The sequence below is a fragment of the Catharus ustulatus genome, chromosome 3 (assembly GCF_009819885.2).
Source record: "Catharus ustulatus isolate bCatUst1 chromosome 3, bCatUst1.pri.v2, whole genome shotgun sequence".
Taxonomy (NCBI): Eukaryota; Metazoa; Chordata; class Aves; order Passeriformes; family Turdidae; genus Catharus; species Catharus ustulatus.
The window spans coordinates 118,136,639-118,152,786 of record NC_046223.1 but is presented as its reverse complement, the minus strand read 5'-3'; the positions used below and the strand labels follow the sequence as shown (position 1 = coordinate 118,152,786).

Below are 16,148 nucleotides of genomic sequence, written 5' to 3'. Positions count from 1 at the left end.
CAGTTTGTATTTCCCCTCCCTACCCCTTCCCTCTCTCTGCCCCTATGCAAAACTAAACATTCAAAGAGCTCTGCATTCCCACTGGGGTCTTTATTTAAACATCTCCCAGTTTGCTTTTCCCCACTGAATTCCATCAGCCTCTACAATCACACCCAGAAGTGCCTGACTTTGCAGTGCTTGTCCCACTGGAGATATTCATCCCTGCACAGATCCTTATCACACAGGTAAGATTAAGGAGGATCAAGCTCCTTGATCACCTGCCCCTGGAATTAATTGTGCACACTTCATGGAGAGTGGTTAAAAAGCCCAAAATCCACATTTACTTCTATGAAGTTTTGTTACAACACACTGCTCAGTCTGAAAACCAAGAGACAATCTTAAATTGAACAATGGTGTCACTTCAGATTAAATAAAACAAATATTATGCTCGGGTATGCTGAGAACTGCTTGGGTTTTCACCTCCAGACCGAGAACTGCAGCACATTGTGTGAAACTGAAATTCTTCCTGGAAAACAAAGCGGCGTCTGAATCCAAGGAAAGGAAAGGAAAGTTAAACAGCTCAAGAGAGGAGACCAACATCGTGGGTCATGTACTTTCTGACAGAAGAGTGGACTATCAGAACCAAAATCCTGTTAGAAGCAAGGTGCACCCTTGGAAAAGCTGCTCCAGGCTGATTTGTTTTATTAGTATCTCTCTGTATTACCACACTGGGGATGGAAAACATCTGTACCACAAAACACGGGGATTTATTCACGTTCCTAGCGGAGTCCAGCAGAAGCCACACGTGCAGGAGGAAAGCTCCACGCCAGACTCATGTGAAAGGCTGAGAAACATTTTCTCCTCCTCCTTCAACACCCCACAGAGATCTGATCCCATCCAACACCTCAAACCCGGGCGGCCACCCCTCACCCTCCCCTCAGGGCCGACCCCCGCCTTCCCCCACAGCTCAGGGCCGACCCCCGCCCCTCCCTCACCCCCTTTTCCCTCAGTCCATCCCCCAGCTCCCTCAGGATCACCTCCTCCCCTTTTCCCTCAGCTCCCCCTCCAGCGCCTCACTTTCCCCTCACGCCCGGCGAGGTTGAGACTGCGCAGCCCGGAGGCGACCCCGGGAGCCCCCCCCACGCCGCCGGGGGAAGGCCGAGCCCCCTCCCCGCCCTCATGGCCCCCCACCTCGGGCACTCACCAGCTTCATTGCGTCCCCCGGTTCTATTTACCGGGACAATCCCGCACCCCTTCCTGCCCGCCCCGCCGTGCCCCGGGGCATCATGGGCGTTGTAGTCCCGCCTCCCCTCCGCCCTGGATAACGTCATGGCCGCCCGAGGCATGCCGGGAGTTGTAGTCCGCCCCGAGCTCAGCCCCGGCGCCCCATTGGCACGCCGCGCGCCCGCGGCACGCTGGGAGTTGTAGTCGCGGCGCCGCGGGTCTCCTTGTCACCCTGGGGAGGGGGAACTACAAGTCCCAGGGTCTCACAGCTGCAGCAGGTGGGGGTTCGGATGTTGATATCAACATGGCGCTTGTCAGACAGACAAAGACAGTCGGTCTGGTGTGATTGAGCCAAAAAAAAAAAAAAAGCAGAAAAAAAAAAAAGAGAGGGAGCGGGCAAGGAGGAGGGAGCGGCAGGAGGAGCGCCGGGCGGGGAGGGGGCTGTGTCCTCGGGGGGCGTGGGGGGGCTGAGGGATTTCCTCCCCCCTATTGTTCTCGTCCCTCCGCGCCCCCCATTAATCCCCCCTCAATCTGGGGCGGGGGGACCCCCCCCAGTCCAGCCGGTCCATGGTGAGGCGGAGGCGCCGGCAGCACCCAGAGGTGAGTGTCGAGGGGGGATACGGGGGGGGAGCGGCGGTGGCGAGGGGAGGGGGCGGGCGGGTGGGTGGGCTGGAGGGAGGGAGGGCAGCGGGAAGGGGTCCCCCCTCCGCCGGCACCGCCGGGAGTCGCGCCGAGCCGGAGAGCGGGATGTGCGTGAGGGGGGCAGCGGGGGGCGGGCAGGGGTGGGCAGGGGCAGCCCCTCAGCACGGGCGGCAGAGTTGGAACCTCGGCTTTGGGGGGCTCCGCATCCGGGGAGGAGGAGGAAGGTGTCCCCGGGAGGCTGCAGCGGGAGGGCAGGGCACCTTTGGGGTTCGCCGTTCCTGCCATTTGTGTATTTTTTTTTTTCTGATTGCTCCCATCTGCCGGGTGTGGGGCACGGAGTGGCGGAGCCCCCCTCAGCCTGGGTGGGTGCTGGGGTTCGGGGGTGTTGGCGTGTTGTTCGGAGTTTTGGGGTGGGCTGGTGCCTGTCCCGGGGACCCCCGGGAAGGAGGGAGCTCCGAGCTGCGGGGATGGAGCCGGGCACGGAGCCCCCGGGCTCTGCCGGAGCTCTGCGCTGCCTGGGGCTGTGCGAGGGCTCCTTTCGGCAGCTTTGGGCCGGGGAACGGGGCTCAGGGGTGCCCCAAACCCCGCTGGCTCCCAGGGCTGTGAGACCTCTGCCAGCTCCCGGGGCTTCGGAAGGTTTTCGGGGAGGGCAAAAGGCGTGAAAGCAGAAGGGTGTCTGTTCGCTGGAGAGTTTAACACGGGAACGGGTGGGGGAGGAGGAGGACCCGGAGGGAAGTCATTCCCAAAATGTGCGAGGAGAGCTTGGGTGGGGTGTCAGACGCTTGTTTGTTTTGTACTTGTTGGGAAGGGGTGGGGGGTCAGTGCTGGTGTGTCCCGTTCCGGGGATGGGTCTGGGTCAGAGCGGTCTGACCGCAGGAGCGGCCGGGGGATTCTGCTGGAGTGTTTGCCTCAGCTTCGGGGTTAAAACAAAACAAAACACGAGTGTGTTTAGGTGCGGAATACACACCCGAGCCAGACCCCGCCGAGTTCTTCGACCTCCTCTTTTTTTCTTTTTTTTCTTTTTTTTTTTTTCCTAGTTGGTGGAGTGTCTCTTGGTATGTTTGCAGAGCACTTCTTCGGAAGCATTTTGTTCTTGCGATAGGTCTGGAAGAGCCTTGGTTGGACGTGCTGCTTTTCCCCAGTTCTTTCGTGTTAGGGACAAAAAAAAAAAAAAAAGCTCTTTTGGGGGGTGGGGAAGGAAGAAGGAAGAGGAAATGAAGGTTTAAGCATGTTTGTGGAGTCGGGTCCGTCTCAATTTGTTCAAGTAACGCTGGGAGTGTGATTCGGTGGCTTTTAAGTCCAGAACGTTTATGAACAAAAAAAACTGGGGAGATTAAAACTTTGTAGGGAGGAAAGCGTTAAAGTCACGGTCAGGGAACACGGATCTGAGAGACGCTACCTATGTCCCCTGCTTCACACTAGTGGGGAAGAAAAAAAGAAAACACTGGGGAAAAATATCCCTACAATTCGCATGAATGATGCCATGTAAAATACCGGAGCGAGGAACTGTGCTCTGCAGACGAGCTGTGGGCTGGCGAAAGGCTGAAGTGCCTGCTCGGGTCCCGTGATATGACTCGCTCATTTCTGCAGGGCTCATCAGGTACAGGCTCTGCTTCCTTCCTGGGATGGTGCAGCTGGCATTTGATTTCCTCCGTGGATGGGAGAGGAGGAGTCCTGTGCAGTTTTTTTCCCCGAGATGATTGCATTTTCTTTGGCCTTGCTGTACCCTGCCTCATTAGTAGGAACTGCATCTATACTTATTTACCATTATACCGTGTCCCTTGGGAAGCAGGGTGTAGTTTGGAGTAGGTATATATGGATTTATCACTCCTAACATTTTTTTTTTCCTCCCATCACGCTGAGACCAAATCCGTCAACAGCAGAGAGCAAACTTAATTTATTTCTGTGTTTTGCATCTCCCTTTTTACCATTTCTTTTCCAAAACACCTCGGAAGGAAGGGATGGAGAATGCTGTCTGTGCAGGGATGCATTTGTTGTCTGCATGTCCGGGTAGGGCAGGGTTTGTTTCTGCATGTGAAAACTGGGCTTTGGCAATGTTCTTTCCCCCTTATGTGAAGATCATTCCTTAGCCCTGTGAGGGCCACAACTTTTTCTGTCTGCTTGACAGAATTAGCTGACGAGCCTGGGCAGGAGGATGGGAACAAGGAACTTGTGTTTCACTCCGTGCTGCCTGTTCTTCCTCCCCTCGTTCCCTCAGCACCAGAACAGGCATCAGCATTTTTACTCCTGTGTCATCCCACTGCTCCGAGCAGGTCTAGACGACATTGTGGTATGCAGGCTGCCAGCTGGGTTACAGGAATGCTACCCTAGGTGAAACAGCAGGATTTTTAAGGAGGGGTAAGGAAATCTGGGAGAAAATCCTGTGTGAGTGAGGCCTGGTTATCTCTAGAACTGTCTCACTGAGCTACTCCCTGGGTTTATTGACCTTTCTGGACAACGTGCTTCTCTCTAGCATTGTGATTCTGATAATTCCATGGAATCAGTAGCTGGTATCAGCTGCAGGAAGATTATTTTTAAGGCAGTTTCTGTGTGGGTCTTACTGGTCTCTTACCAAAAAAGATATTAGAAGTTAATAGCTGTGCAGTGTTTTGAAAACTAAATTATTATGGAGTGTTTGTAGTGATAATCCGTAGGTTCATGGGAATGTTTGGTATGTTTTTTCATTGCTGTCTGGATTTGGGAAAAGAGTGGGGCTCTGACATTCATTTTTATACTAATTTACTTTTTAACAAAATGCATTTTTATTGAGTGTGACTGTCGGGAATTGTTCTGTCATTAACTTTTGGGACTGCTCTTTTTGTGTTGTGTGTCAGTGGGGCAGGGGTGAAATTTGGGTCTTTGGGTGGAGATTTGGGAGAATTAATGAAACTGAACCATGAGGAAGCTGTACTGTTCCTTATACCAAGGGATCTGGGAAAGTGTTTGGTTGTTTGTGTCAGAAAACAAATGAATTTTCAGGAAACAACAGCACATTTTGATCTAAAGAAAGCAACTTGTGCTTCACAGTGATTTCTGTGCAGAGCTTTTAAGGACATTACAGAATGACAGGCTACAGTATTGGCATCTGTAGCAAATCTTTTTCATCTGCAAAGTCCTAGAATTTGAAATCAAAATACTGTCAGCTTAAGAATCTCACTGCAAAAAAACCAGATGCCTTTGTTCCTCCTGTCGATAACTTCATGCAGCTTTTATTCTAAAGTCCCTGAAGTTGATTTCACGTTATGCTGATTTTAACAGAGCAGGGATTGGATTCTCCATAGATGTCCTCGTGGGATTGGGCTTTAATTATACCTGTGCTGATAATATGATTTTGTGGGTTATCAATGCAGTGAGACCAATGCTGTGATTACAGTAGGATTTTTAGGACATAATGAGGAGAATTCAATTTTTTTTTTGGGGGGGGTCAGTCTAACTTGTAACCTTAAAGCTAGTTTTATTTGTAAGATTAGTAAAAAGCTGTATTTTAGCATTCTGATGTTCCTGTATTGACTAAATCTCCCTTCTGACTTGTATTAAATTAGGATGGCTGGGTAGCAAAGTGTACTAAGAGTTTGTATTTTGAACACTCAGTCATGCAGACGGGTTGTGTGGTAGCTGTGAATGCAATTCCCAGGGTTAATGCTAAAGATAAGTGTTTTGACAAATGCTTTTAATTTGGGGAACAATGCAAGCAAGAATGACAGGATATGAAAAGAAAGTGCTATTTTTTGTCTCGCAGGTGGCAAACAAAGGTGTAGAGGGATCAACTTGCCCAGGTTCCTACAGGGAGTCTGCAGCAGAACTCGCAATCAGTCTGTGATCTCAAGGGTTTGTCAGGGCTTTAATCAGTTTTTCTTCCTCCCCTCATTAATTGGCTAACTTTGACATTTTGAAAATAACATCTAGAGATTATTTCTCTTTTCTCCAGTTTCAAACTTTATCGCCTGAATTTTTTTTTTCCATTTTCAGTCAAGCCTTGAGAACACAAGGTTGGAAAACTTGATCTGAGCGGCACCTCCCTGACATATGATACTATCTCCAAACAGCCCCTGACAAGTGAACCCTCTCATTGAAATCATGTGAGGAATTTTATTACTCAATTCTGAAGATCTTCTGGGGGAAAGGAGGTTGCAAACCATTAACTATGTGGTCTTCATTGCAAGTTGGCAGATAAAAAGCTCTTACGTATTTGAGGCTGTCATGTGGTCCGCAGTCAGAAGTAGAAAATCAGCTTTGTAGTCACTGACCAGCCGAAAATTTCATCTTGTCACTGTGAGAAACACATTTATTTTTGTGTTGTGCCTGCAGATTTCAAGTGAATATATCAATTTTTTTAAACAGGCTCTTAGGTATATCCTTCCCCTCTCAACTGGGTGCTTACACAGCGTTAGGCTGGGCTCATAGGAGCACGTGGAGAAGCTTTTATCCGTGATAACCTTAAAAAACCTGTTGGGTTTGGGCAGCTCCTTTCTTTGCTGTTGCAGTCGGGTTTAGCAGAGACTTGGTGGTGGTGCAGGCTCCCTGTGTGACACTGCAGGGCTCGTGTCACAGTCCTGGAGCAGCTGCTGTGACAGTTACAGCGTTGTAAAGCCCGGCCTAATCAGGGCTGATCGATTTATGGCCGCAGCTCCTGTGGTGGCCGGAGCAGCGTGGCTCCAGTGGCTCCCACTGGCTGAGCCACTGCCCTCCTTTGCTGCTCCATGTCAAAACAATCCTTTCTACCTCTGTTTGTCAAGCACTTGTGGAGATTTACAGAGGTATTGGTGTTTTACAAATGAAGAAACTGAGGCTTGAGGGCCATGCGTGAGTTACCGTGACTCATGTAACAGCAGAATTTCAGCACAGGTGTCTCCTCCCAATCTGTTGCACTTTCCATCTGTGATATATTGATACACAGTAATCTTATAAGGAATTTATCTGCTGGTCACCTGATGTGGTCATTAACGGGATAATATCTAAGTCCAGAGATCATTTTTTATGGTGATGGGAGGATTTCCCACTGACTTCTGTGGATCAACACTTACTTATTCAGTTGTTTTTCTGGCTTTTAAATCCATTGTGTTCCACCTCCCATCAGGTCAAAAGCAGACTTTCTCCCAGGACTGTGAGGGATTCCCTTCTCTTTTTTTGTACTACTTCTGCTTCATTTAAAAGGATTTTTTTGGTGTTGGTCTTCTGATCTGCATCAGGAATGCACAGATGTGTTTGTCACTTGTTTTACTTCAGCCCCATGTTAATGCAGACACCAGCAGGCTGAACAATTGCTGTTTTCATGTGCTTTATTAAGAATTAAATAATCTATAACTGGTTATTCTCCCTGTCTGCATGGAGGTTTCCCTTTCCCAGTTCTGAATCAAAGCTGCAGGCAGAGTGTGAAGTTAAAGTCTGCTCTGAAAACAGGGAAGTGCTGTAGTGCTGACAGAGTGAGCTCTGCTTTATCTTCCTGTGCAGCCAACCAGGAGCTGTGCAAGGTCAGTTCACTTTTTCCTACAGAATTCCACTCTGAACTTTCACTTCATCATCTCATCTTGGTTTCAGTGCAATTACCAGCCTAAAACTCATTACCAAGCAGAGCCCTTCCAGCAGGCTGTACATGAATACACCTAAGTCACTTCTGTAATAGGGCTGGACAAAGATCCCACCTCATGTGTGTGGCCATGGAATGCTGGCAGGGCTCTCCATTTGTCCAATGGGTGGAGTTTTGCTTCCAGGAAAGACTTTCCTTCCAGCCTGAGGAAACAAATTTTGATACCTGCCTCAAGCACAGAGGTGGTATTTTTTTGTTCTCCATATGTACAAGTTATATTTTTAAGCTTTATTAAATTTACATGAATCCCAGTCACTGCTGTGGTGGAAGATGAGATTTTAATGTTGGATTAAGGAAGGAATTTACATGCCAGGCATAAAAATTCTATTAATTATGTTTGGTTCTACCCCCAGTTGAATCTTACTTCTCATGAGTTCCTGGTATCAGTCTTCTCCCCACTTCTGAACTTAATATTTAAGAAGCCTTTTTTTCTTTTCACTTCTTCAGAATTTTTTAGTTGGGCAGCAGGATAACTAGCACTGAAACAATAGCGTAGGCCACTCTTTCAGTGGCCTTGTGAACAGCCAGTTTTGTTCTTCTGATAAGCCCTTGCCCTATCAATTGGGAAGTGCAGCATATAGTCATTTCCTGCATTTCGAGCTGCCCGTTCCTTCTGAGCTCTGAGGCCAGCACTGAATCTGTTTTTTGTTCTGGCTGTGGCACTGTAATACTGATGGCAGCAGCAAGCAGTTAGTTAGTTCATCAAATCCAAGCTCTCTTCCTGCTTGGTTATTTATTCTGACCTTTACTTTGGACAGTTTCTCTGCCATGATCAGATTCTCTGATTACAATGTCAGCTTTCACCAGAAATCTCTTTGTGGTGTGACTGGCAGCGTTTGGGGGTTTGAGCAACATGGAAGTGGTGCTCTAGTGTTGGGAAGGTCTTCCTGGCAATGAAATTTCCTTTCTGGGCTCTAGGTTTTATTTTGTGACCCAAGGCAAACTTTTTGTCTTGCCTGTGTTCCAGTGTGGAGTATGGAAATAATCCTTTCAGGGCTGTTGAGGTGTTTTTGTGTTTAAGAAGTATTTGGAGATTCTTGGCTGGTTATTAATGGGTGCTGCTGCTCTTGGGAATAGAACCCTGGGTGTCAGAGCTGTAGTTACCCAGCATGAGAACTGGTTATTTAAGCTAAAACTGATATTTCATGGCCCAGCTGGGAGGATCAGAGTTTGCCCACCTAAATTGCATTGCATGTGGTTTCCAGACACCATAGCTGGTCATTCCCTGTTTGTATTTCATGGGAGTTCCATCTGTTTGGTGGAGTGGTGCTGTTTAGTGATAAGCCTGAAAAAAAGGGAACTTGCTGAACTTGAAACTTATTCCTCCCTCTTTAATTTCCTGGTCCACAGAAGTTGAGTGATGTTAACATATTGGAGATTCATAAAATTTAAGACGAGAACAGATAATTAAATTGCCTTCCCTGATATGTTTTATATGCTTTGTATCACAGGCCTTTAAATTTTAATCATTTACTCTGAAACTGAGACCAGTAAATGATGTTTGGCTAAAAACAATTTGAAAGCTTTCCAGCCCTGAGTGTCCATCACTGGTAATTTCAGGCTCATCACTTCTCTTGGTAGTTATAAGTGGCTGATTTCTAATTTGAATTAGTCTAAGTTGTGCCGCTGGTTCTTGTTAGGCTTTCCTGACAAGATTAGAGCCCTTTAGTATCCAGGACTTTCCTTGCCATGAAGGTACTTACACTATGTAATCAAGTTACTTGATAGATAAGGAAACAGAGTTGAGCTTTTAAGTTTCACTCTGAGGCATTTTCTCCAGCACTCAGCTCATCCGGTGATTCTTCATGGTCTCCGTTTATTTTTAACGTTGTGGAGACCAGAAAAAGTGCCTGTTCAGCCTCTGCTTGATCCACACCAAATCCTGAGGTGCCTTCAGCCCTTTTTTGCTGCACAGCCATTGAAAAGGTTCCCAGGAGCCCTTTTGCACAGGGAATCCTGTTCATGAGCCTTGCTGCCCCAGCACTGACATTCTTTACTCAAGTACAGCCTGCATTTTTTAGATTATAAATTAGCCTTTGTATTCTGTTGGGTTTGGCTTTCCTGAGCTAACTTAAGGCAGGTTTTCAGCCTCCTTTCTCCTGCTGTCCTTTCCTCCTAATAAAGTCCTGTTGTGCTACTCACAGATTTTTATCTGCAGTGATAAAAATGTTTGAACTGCATCAGACCTTAAATTTAGTGACAAAAAAAAAAAAAAAAAAAAAAGGAAATTAGCATGATGCAATCCCAGGAAGTGGATGAAGAACTGGCTGACTGACAGCTCTCAGATCTGGAGCAGCCCATGTGGGTTTCCACCAGAACCAGAGTACTCTCTGTGCATGTACTTGACTCTGTTCCACTGTATTTGTAATCTCAAAAAAACAAAGTTAGTCCTTTATCAAGACTTTTAAACATGCTGAGTGGCGCTACCGGTGTCCTTGTTCTTGCAATTCTTTACTGAGAAAACACAGATTTTTCTTTTGCTGTTCTTTGCCTGGATGGATACCCAGCTCACAGCTTTGCAGATTTGTTCCATCCCTTTGATGAGCATGGGTGAAATAGGAATATCCACCTGGCCTGGGGTGAAAGGCCTCTTTGGTGCATGGCTTTTAGGCTGATTTAAATGTTTCCCTGCTAATAGATTTGCTGGGAATCATCTTTTATTGCTGCTGAGTTAATGTGACAAAGACATGTTGCCCCATCTACAGAAAACTGCTCCCAGTACTCTCAGTGGTTTTTCCTTCCACTGGAAAACCTGCTGGGGTTTAAATTTTATTACTGGTACTCTGTTTGTTTTTTAAGCCACCTTGAGTCTTGCACTTATGTTGTTGAGAGAAACATCCCATTTTGTTTCTGGATGTAAAATGGCAGTGTTTTTGGGGTGGTTATGGTGCATCTGCTGCCACATCCCTGGCACTGGTGAACTTTCCACCTCTACAAGCAGCTCCTTCTGAAGACACTCATGAATTACCCTTCACTTCATGGGCATTATTCTCATAAATACTGGTGTCACTCCTCTGTCACACTCAAGGAAATTCTGATTTATTCATAGCACTGTGCCTTCTTGCTTTTTGTTAAAAATGCAGCTGCCTTCACTTGCTGGCTGTTCCCTTGAATTTCCCTTTTCCTGTCCCAAACTGATTTTTACTCCCTTGGTGCTGCAGCTGGAATCAGCAGTGCACAGGAATGTTGTCTTCTGCAGGAGAGGCAGTATTTTTGCCATTGGTTTTTTAGGATCCTGGATAATATGGAATCTTGAAACCAAACCTCATTTAAATACCACTAACAGGAAGAAGTAAAATGTGTGGTGCTTTAGGTTGATACATATATATATATATATATTTTTTTTTTTTTTAAGGATTTGCTCTCTGAGAAAGTCACTATTTTGAAACCTGCAAATTCCAGGCAGATAAATGTGCATATCTGAAGTTTGGGATGTCTGCTTCCCTTCTGGCTATCAGGTGGCTTTGAGGAAAGATTGGGAAGAGAGAAGGAAGGGGAGAGGACAGGATCTTGGAGGCTGGGAAGGAAAACTGTGCCATTTGTACTCCTGCACCCCAAAGCTGTGGAGTTTTGGTTATTTCATGTCATGGCAGCCTCTGAGCTGAGCCAGGTTAAATCAGCATCTGATTTTCCTGTTCCTCTGCTGTCTTCTTGCAGGAGTTGTTTATTGACTGAAATTGTTTCCATATGGCTGCAATGTAGAGCTTGATTACATTAAACCTGGTGCTTTCCTGTGGCATTGCAGTGCTATGGAAAGATCATCCCTCCCTCTCTTCCCTCCATAAAACCTTGGGCTTGGAGCATGGAACTTGTTCAGGTATTATCTTCTGTTCCCTCTGAGGCTTGTAAAACCACAAAACTGGGATTCAGATCTTTTTTGGGTTGTATTTGACTGCTTAGGGGGGTTACCTTGCTGTGTAAATGACTCATAAAATAGTTAAAATGAAGATTAAAGTGGCAGCAATGCTGGAGCTCAGCCTCCAGGGTCTTAAACACTGAACAAGCAGAAAAGACTCTCTGCTTCCAGAGAGGTTTGGGACAGTCCATTTGGGTTGTGTTTGTTGACACTAATGATCAATTTAAATGCTGCTCCAGGAAGGTGTTAAAATTCCTGTAGTCTGGATGCTGGAAGGCAGATTCTCTGCTTATCTGGAGCCTGGAGGCTGTGTCCAGTTTGTGGGAAACAGATCTGTTTAATGGCAAATGGATGCATCTGTATCTTTGATAAGAATAAAAGCTGATTGTTAGCTAAGTTGGCTGATAAAACCAGCAATAAAGCATCTCTACCTTCTCTTTGTAATTACCTAAACTTGAGTTTATAACCTGAATTCCACATCAGGTTTTTTTGTTGAAATTTTTTTTTCTATTATAAGTAGGTTAAAAATATAAAAATGCCTTTTGCTGTAATGCCTCTGTTTCTTGCAATGGACTCCAGCAGAACCTCAGCTTTGTATTTCCACCACCAAAATCTCAAGTCAAGTCCAGCCAGGGGAGTGGTAGTTGTCACTCTTGGCTGAGCACATGGAACCCGAGTCTGAGGAAACAGTAAACCTGGTTTTTGACAGAACTAGCCTCTTCTGCATGTGCACAGAGAATTTTTCCTTTATTTCTGTGTATTCAAATAGTTCATATCACAGCCTATTTAATTCAAAACTGAGAAACCATTTGGGAGCTGTAAATGCTGAAATACTTGTTTTCCTCCCCTAACATAAGGTGGAAAAAAGAACAATGAGGGAGGAGATTCACTAATACTGAAATCTTTCCGTGGAGGACACAGCAAGGTTCAGTTCATTTAATAAAGAGAATTCATTTGTTTTCACTAAAGCATTTTAAAATGCAAACCATGTTTCTGTAACCCTTTTATGCATCCTGCACCTATGATGTATCACTCAAGATTAATAAAACTGTAATACATAAAAGCTGGCATTTTAAAATTGTTTTATAAACAGTCTGGCTAATAACCCAGGGTGGAAACTGGAATGCAGGTATGCTGCTCTTCAGGCCCATTCCTGGCTACAGGATGAAGCTCCAGGTTTGTTTTTTTTTTTAAATTTAGTGGAAAATAAAAGCTTTAAGGGAAGATTTACCCCCAAGCACAGGGTATCCAGTGATGTTCAGGGTGGTGTTGGTCACTCTGAGGTGTCTGTGGCTCAGAGAAATGCTGAATGAATGTCCTTAATGAATGTCCCTCCTAATTTAGAGGTGTGTTACCATGGAATTGTCATGGCCATCTCCTCTGCTTGTCCTTAAAGGAATTGCTGCCCAGTGCTTTGGAGCAAAGGGTGTGGAAACCTTCTCCAAACTGGGATATTCCAAGTCTTACAATTGTGGGAGCTGCCTCCCTTTAGCTGTCAGGACACTCAGGGAGGGTGGATTTAAACCCTTCCATTCTGCTTTGTGTTTCAACACTGCTGCTTGTCCAGCATTTCCAGTGCCAGGAGGAATTTCCTCATGGAAAGGGTGGGCAGCATTGCCAGGGGCTGCCCAGGGAGGTTTGGAGTGCCCATCCCATGGCCTGGGTGTGGCACTCAGAGCTCTGGGCTGGTGACAAGGTGGGGATCAGTCAGAGGTTGGACTCTGATCTCAGAGGTCTTTCCTAACCCAGATGATTCTGGGATTTTTTTTATTTTTATGGATCCTTTAAAGGATGGCTTGTAGACATTGTGAGGAGAGAACTTCTCACAGAAGGTTGGGAATCCTGCAGCTGGATTCCTGTTTATCTGTGAAATGTCTCTGCTCCCTCCCTGTTTTGCAGAACCCTGTGGGAAAGGTAGGCTGGAGAAACCTGAGTTTTCTTCTGTCCCTCACACAACCCACTGGCTACGTGGGAGCAGAAATTAAGACAAGGACATTTAATTTAAAGTGTTGTCATCTTCACAGAGAGTCACAATTTATCTTCTCACTGTCACAGAGCTTGTCTGTGCTACTTCTCACACATCAGAGCTGCTTTCTGCTTCTTACCCACTGCATGACCAGCCCAAACAAAAATCAAACTTCACTGCTTTGAGCTGCCTTCAAGGAGCAGCTTTGCACTAATGAAGTTTAGTTGGTTTACCAGTGACTTTTGAGTGATTTCCAGAGCTGCTGAAACACAATGAGTTGGTGAAGACTCTCTTGTGTATTTTGTGTGAGCTCAGATATTTGAATATGGAGTAGATGAGTACTAAATATCTGCAATTTCCATTAAATGTCGATATCTTTAAGGGATAAGTTTTAACACAAGCTTTTACTGACGTTGGAGGTGATGGGATTGCTCTCTCTTGGCTCTCACAAGAACTGAACTGGAACTACACTGTGGATATTTTGTTTTTAATTAGCAGATCACTGAGTTCTAGGTCCTTTCATATTGAAGAATAATTAATTCTCCAATGTTTTTGCTTCTGACAAACTTACTGTCAGCCTTCCAGAGGAGACATTGGCCCTCCCTCCAGTTATTTGACAAAACAATTTACTATGAGCAGCCTTCCCCCCACCCCTCATGGCTAAAATTTGCCTCTGGTGTCCTCCTGGATGCTGCTTCCCAGCTCTACTTCTTACTTTCCATCTTTTCCAAATAAAACCTTTATAGGGATGGGATTGAAACACTTAAACTCCCCTTGCCCACTCCTGAAAAATTCCACAGCTCTGGCTTTCTGTGTTAAATGTCCTGCAAATCAGTGGATGAAGAGGATGATCCTTCAGGTTTTTTCCTAGTGAGAATGACCATGCTGCCATTGCAATATTATCAGTACATTTTGACTGGAAATGTGATTTCTTTTTTCTTTAATATTAAAGGGAGGGGTTATGACTTCTGAGCTATGATTGTGTGGAGACATTATTTGGGCAGACCTCCTTAACTCTCCTGCATTAATTTGGATGTGCTGGATACACACAGCTCTGCTCTTACAGCTGCTCAGGAGAGTCTTGGACCGTGACTGGTTTTTGCAGAAAGCAGAGAAATTGCAAATTAAGTGTTTTGATGCTGCACCTCGAGTTTCTCTTGCCTGTTTTCCCTCCTATTATTGATGGTCTTTTTTTTGTATCCATTCCTGTACCATTTGCAGTCACAGTTCCCAATTCTAAACTTAACTTAAACCCAGTTTTGACTTAACTTTTGGTTTTGGCCTTAGTCAGCCACCAAGCAAAAGTGATTTAGCAACATTCCTTCAGGTTTCAGAAACACTCTGCTGGGCCATGCCTACCCCAGGGCTCTGCTGGGCTTGGGAGGAAGATGTATTTTTGTAGTCCAGTCATTACCCCAGCACCAGCCTAAATCCAGGTGGATCATCATGTTCCTGCACAGTTATTTTTGGAGCATGTTGCACTGCAAAATTGCACTTAAGGCAGGGGTTACACTGGACAAACTCAAGAGGTGCAGTTCTGTGGTCTGTGCAAAGGGGGAAATTAAACTGATAATTTTCATGGAGATGGATCCTTGTGCTTTTCATCCTGTCCCCTGTTGTCTCTCTCACCTTATTTTTGAAAAGGGAAGTTTTTCAAGTGTTTTACTCTAGTTCTTAAAGACATGCAACTCTTACTGGATTGGACACTGTGGCTGGTAAAAGGGAGAATTAGAATGCAGTTGTTTAATTGGCATTTCCATGGTAGACTTTGTGAGGCTCCTGCTTTGCTGCTCTTTTTCTGCAGGGCAGCAATGTTGCAAAAATAATGTTCTGAGAGCTGCACCTCCACACAGATAGGCAGGTTTGTAACTCTGCATTTGAGCAGCTGTAAAATAAAGTTTATGCAAGAGGTGCAAAGCTTCCATTGCCATCCTCACCCAGGATGTTTAATCACTCTTGTACTTGGTTCATATGGAATCACTTGGGAGAACATGGACATCTGTGTGACTTCATGCTCTGACTGGAACAAGGAATGGTTTTGCTGGAAGTGATTTGGGAAGTGTTCAAAGTTGTGAGGCAACAAGAGACCCTGCAAGTGCTGAGCCCTGGCAGGGAGGAGGGCAGGACACAGTCTGGGTTTCTGCTGGATCTGAATCCAGAACAACACACCTGGCTGTGTCCAGAGTGGCACTGAGGGCAGGGAATGGCTTCTCTGCAAACATCTCTTGGGCTCTCAGTTACTGTTTAACTCCAACTCTGTGTACTCTTCATACACAGGGACTAAGTCTGCTGTCATTTGGAAAATGAAGGTTTTTTCCTTACCTGTCAGTGCCTTTTTGGTGTGGTGTGATTGCTATTTGCCTGTCATTTCTCTAACTTGTAAAGCTGTCTCCAGTGTATGCAGTTTTATATCCCATTAACTCACTCTTTCTCATCTTATCACACAGCACTGTAATCATCTGTCCTCTTTGTACCCCCAAATACTGGCTTTAAATACTGCTTTCTAAAAACCTTCCTCCTAAAACCTGCCTCTGGGTGACATTTCCCTTGCATACAGTGACACATGTAAGACTTGAACAAGAAATTTCATATTTATTTTATTGTAATTTTTTTTTGTAGATAATGTATTTGATAGTTGTGGTTTTTGGAGCCTCCTAATTTACCTAAAAGGTTATTTTTTACAGGGGATGTGTTAACACACTGTTTCAAGTGCTGTGCAGCAGTGGTGATTTTTTAGCAGGGAAGGAGCTGAAAGCAAAGGAAGTTCTGTGAGTTGCATCAGTGAAAGCACAAGGGTTAATTTTTTTTTTTTGCCAGTTGTTAAGTCTGTTTCCTGCTTTTACTTTAATGTCTGCATATAAAAAGATTTTGGTTTCTTTGTCCCTTTGCACTTG

At 45.5% G+C, this 16,148-nt stretch overlaps 2 protein-coding genes across 11 annotated transcripts in view; one reads left to right on the top strand and one right to left on the bottom strand.

The window, feature by feature from the left end:
- INTS9 (integrator complex subunit 9) overlaps positions 1 to 1,277 on the bottom strand; it is a 58,554-nt gene extending 57,277 nt beyond the window's left edge. Inside the window, exon 1 of the mRNA XM_033055860.1 lies at positions 1,184 to 1,277. Within this exon, the coding sequence (XP_032911751.1) occupies positions 1,184 to 1,192 (9 nt within the window). The 5' untranslated portion in view covers positions 1,193 to 1,277. The remainder of the gene's footprint in view (positions 1 to 1,183) is intronic.
- Positions 1,278 to 1,623: 346 nt separating this feature from the next.
- The window catches only part of HMBOX1 (homeobox containing 1), a 106,745-nt gene continuing 92,220 nt past the window's right edge, over positions 1,624 to 16,148 (top strand). For 6 of the 10 annotated variants that reach the window (XM_033053915.1, XM_033053913.2, XM_033053917.1 and 3 more), the window contains exon 1: positions 1,626 to 1,803. The gene's annotated coding sequence lies outside the window, so the exon portion shown is untranslated. Of the gene's footprint in view, positions 1,804 to 1,933; positions 1,953 to 2,188; positions 2,208 to 3,390; positions 3,446 to 16,148 lie in introns of those variants that run through there. The other 4 variants (XM_033053918.2, XM_033053910.1, XM_033053911.1 and 1 more) reach the window with 4 other exon arrangements.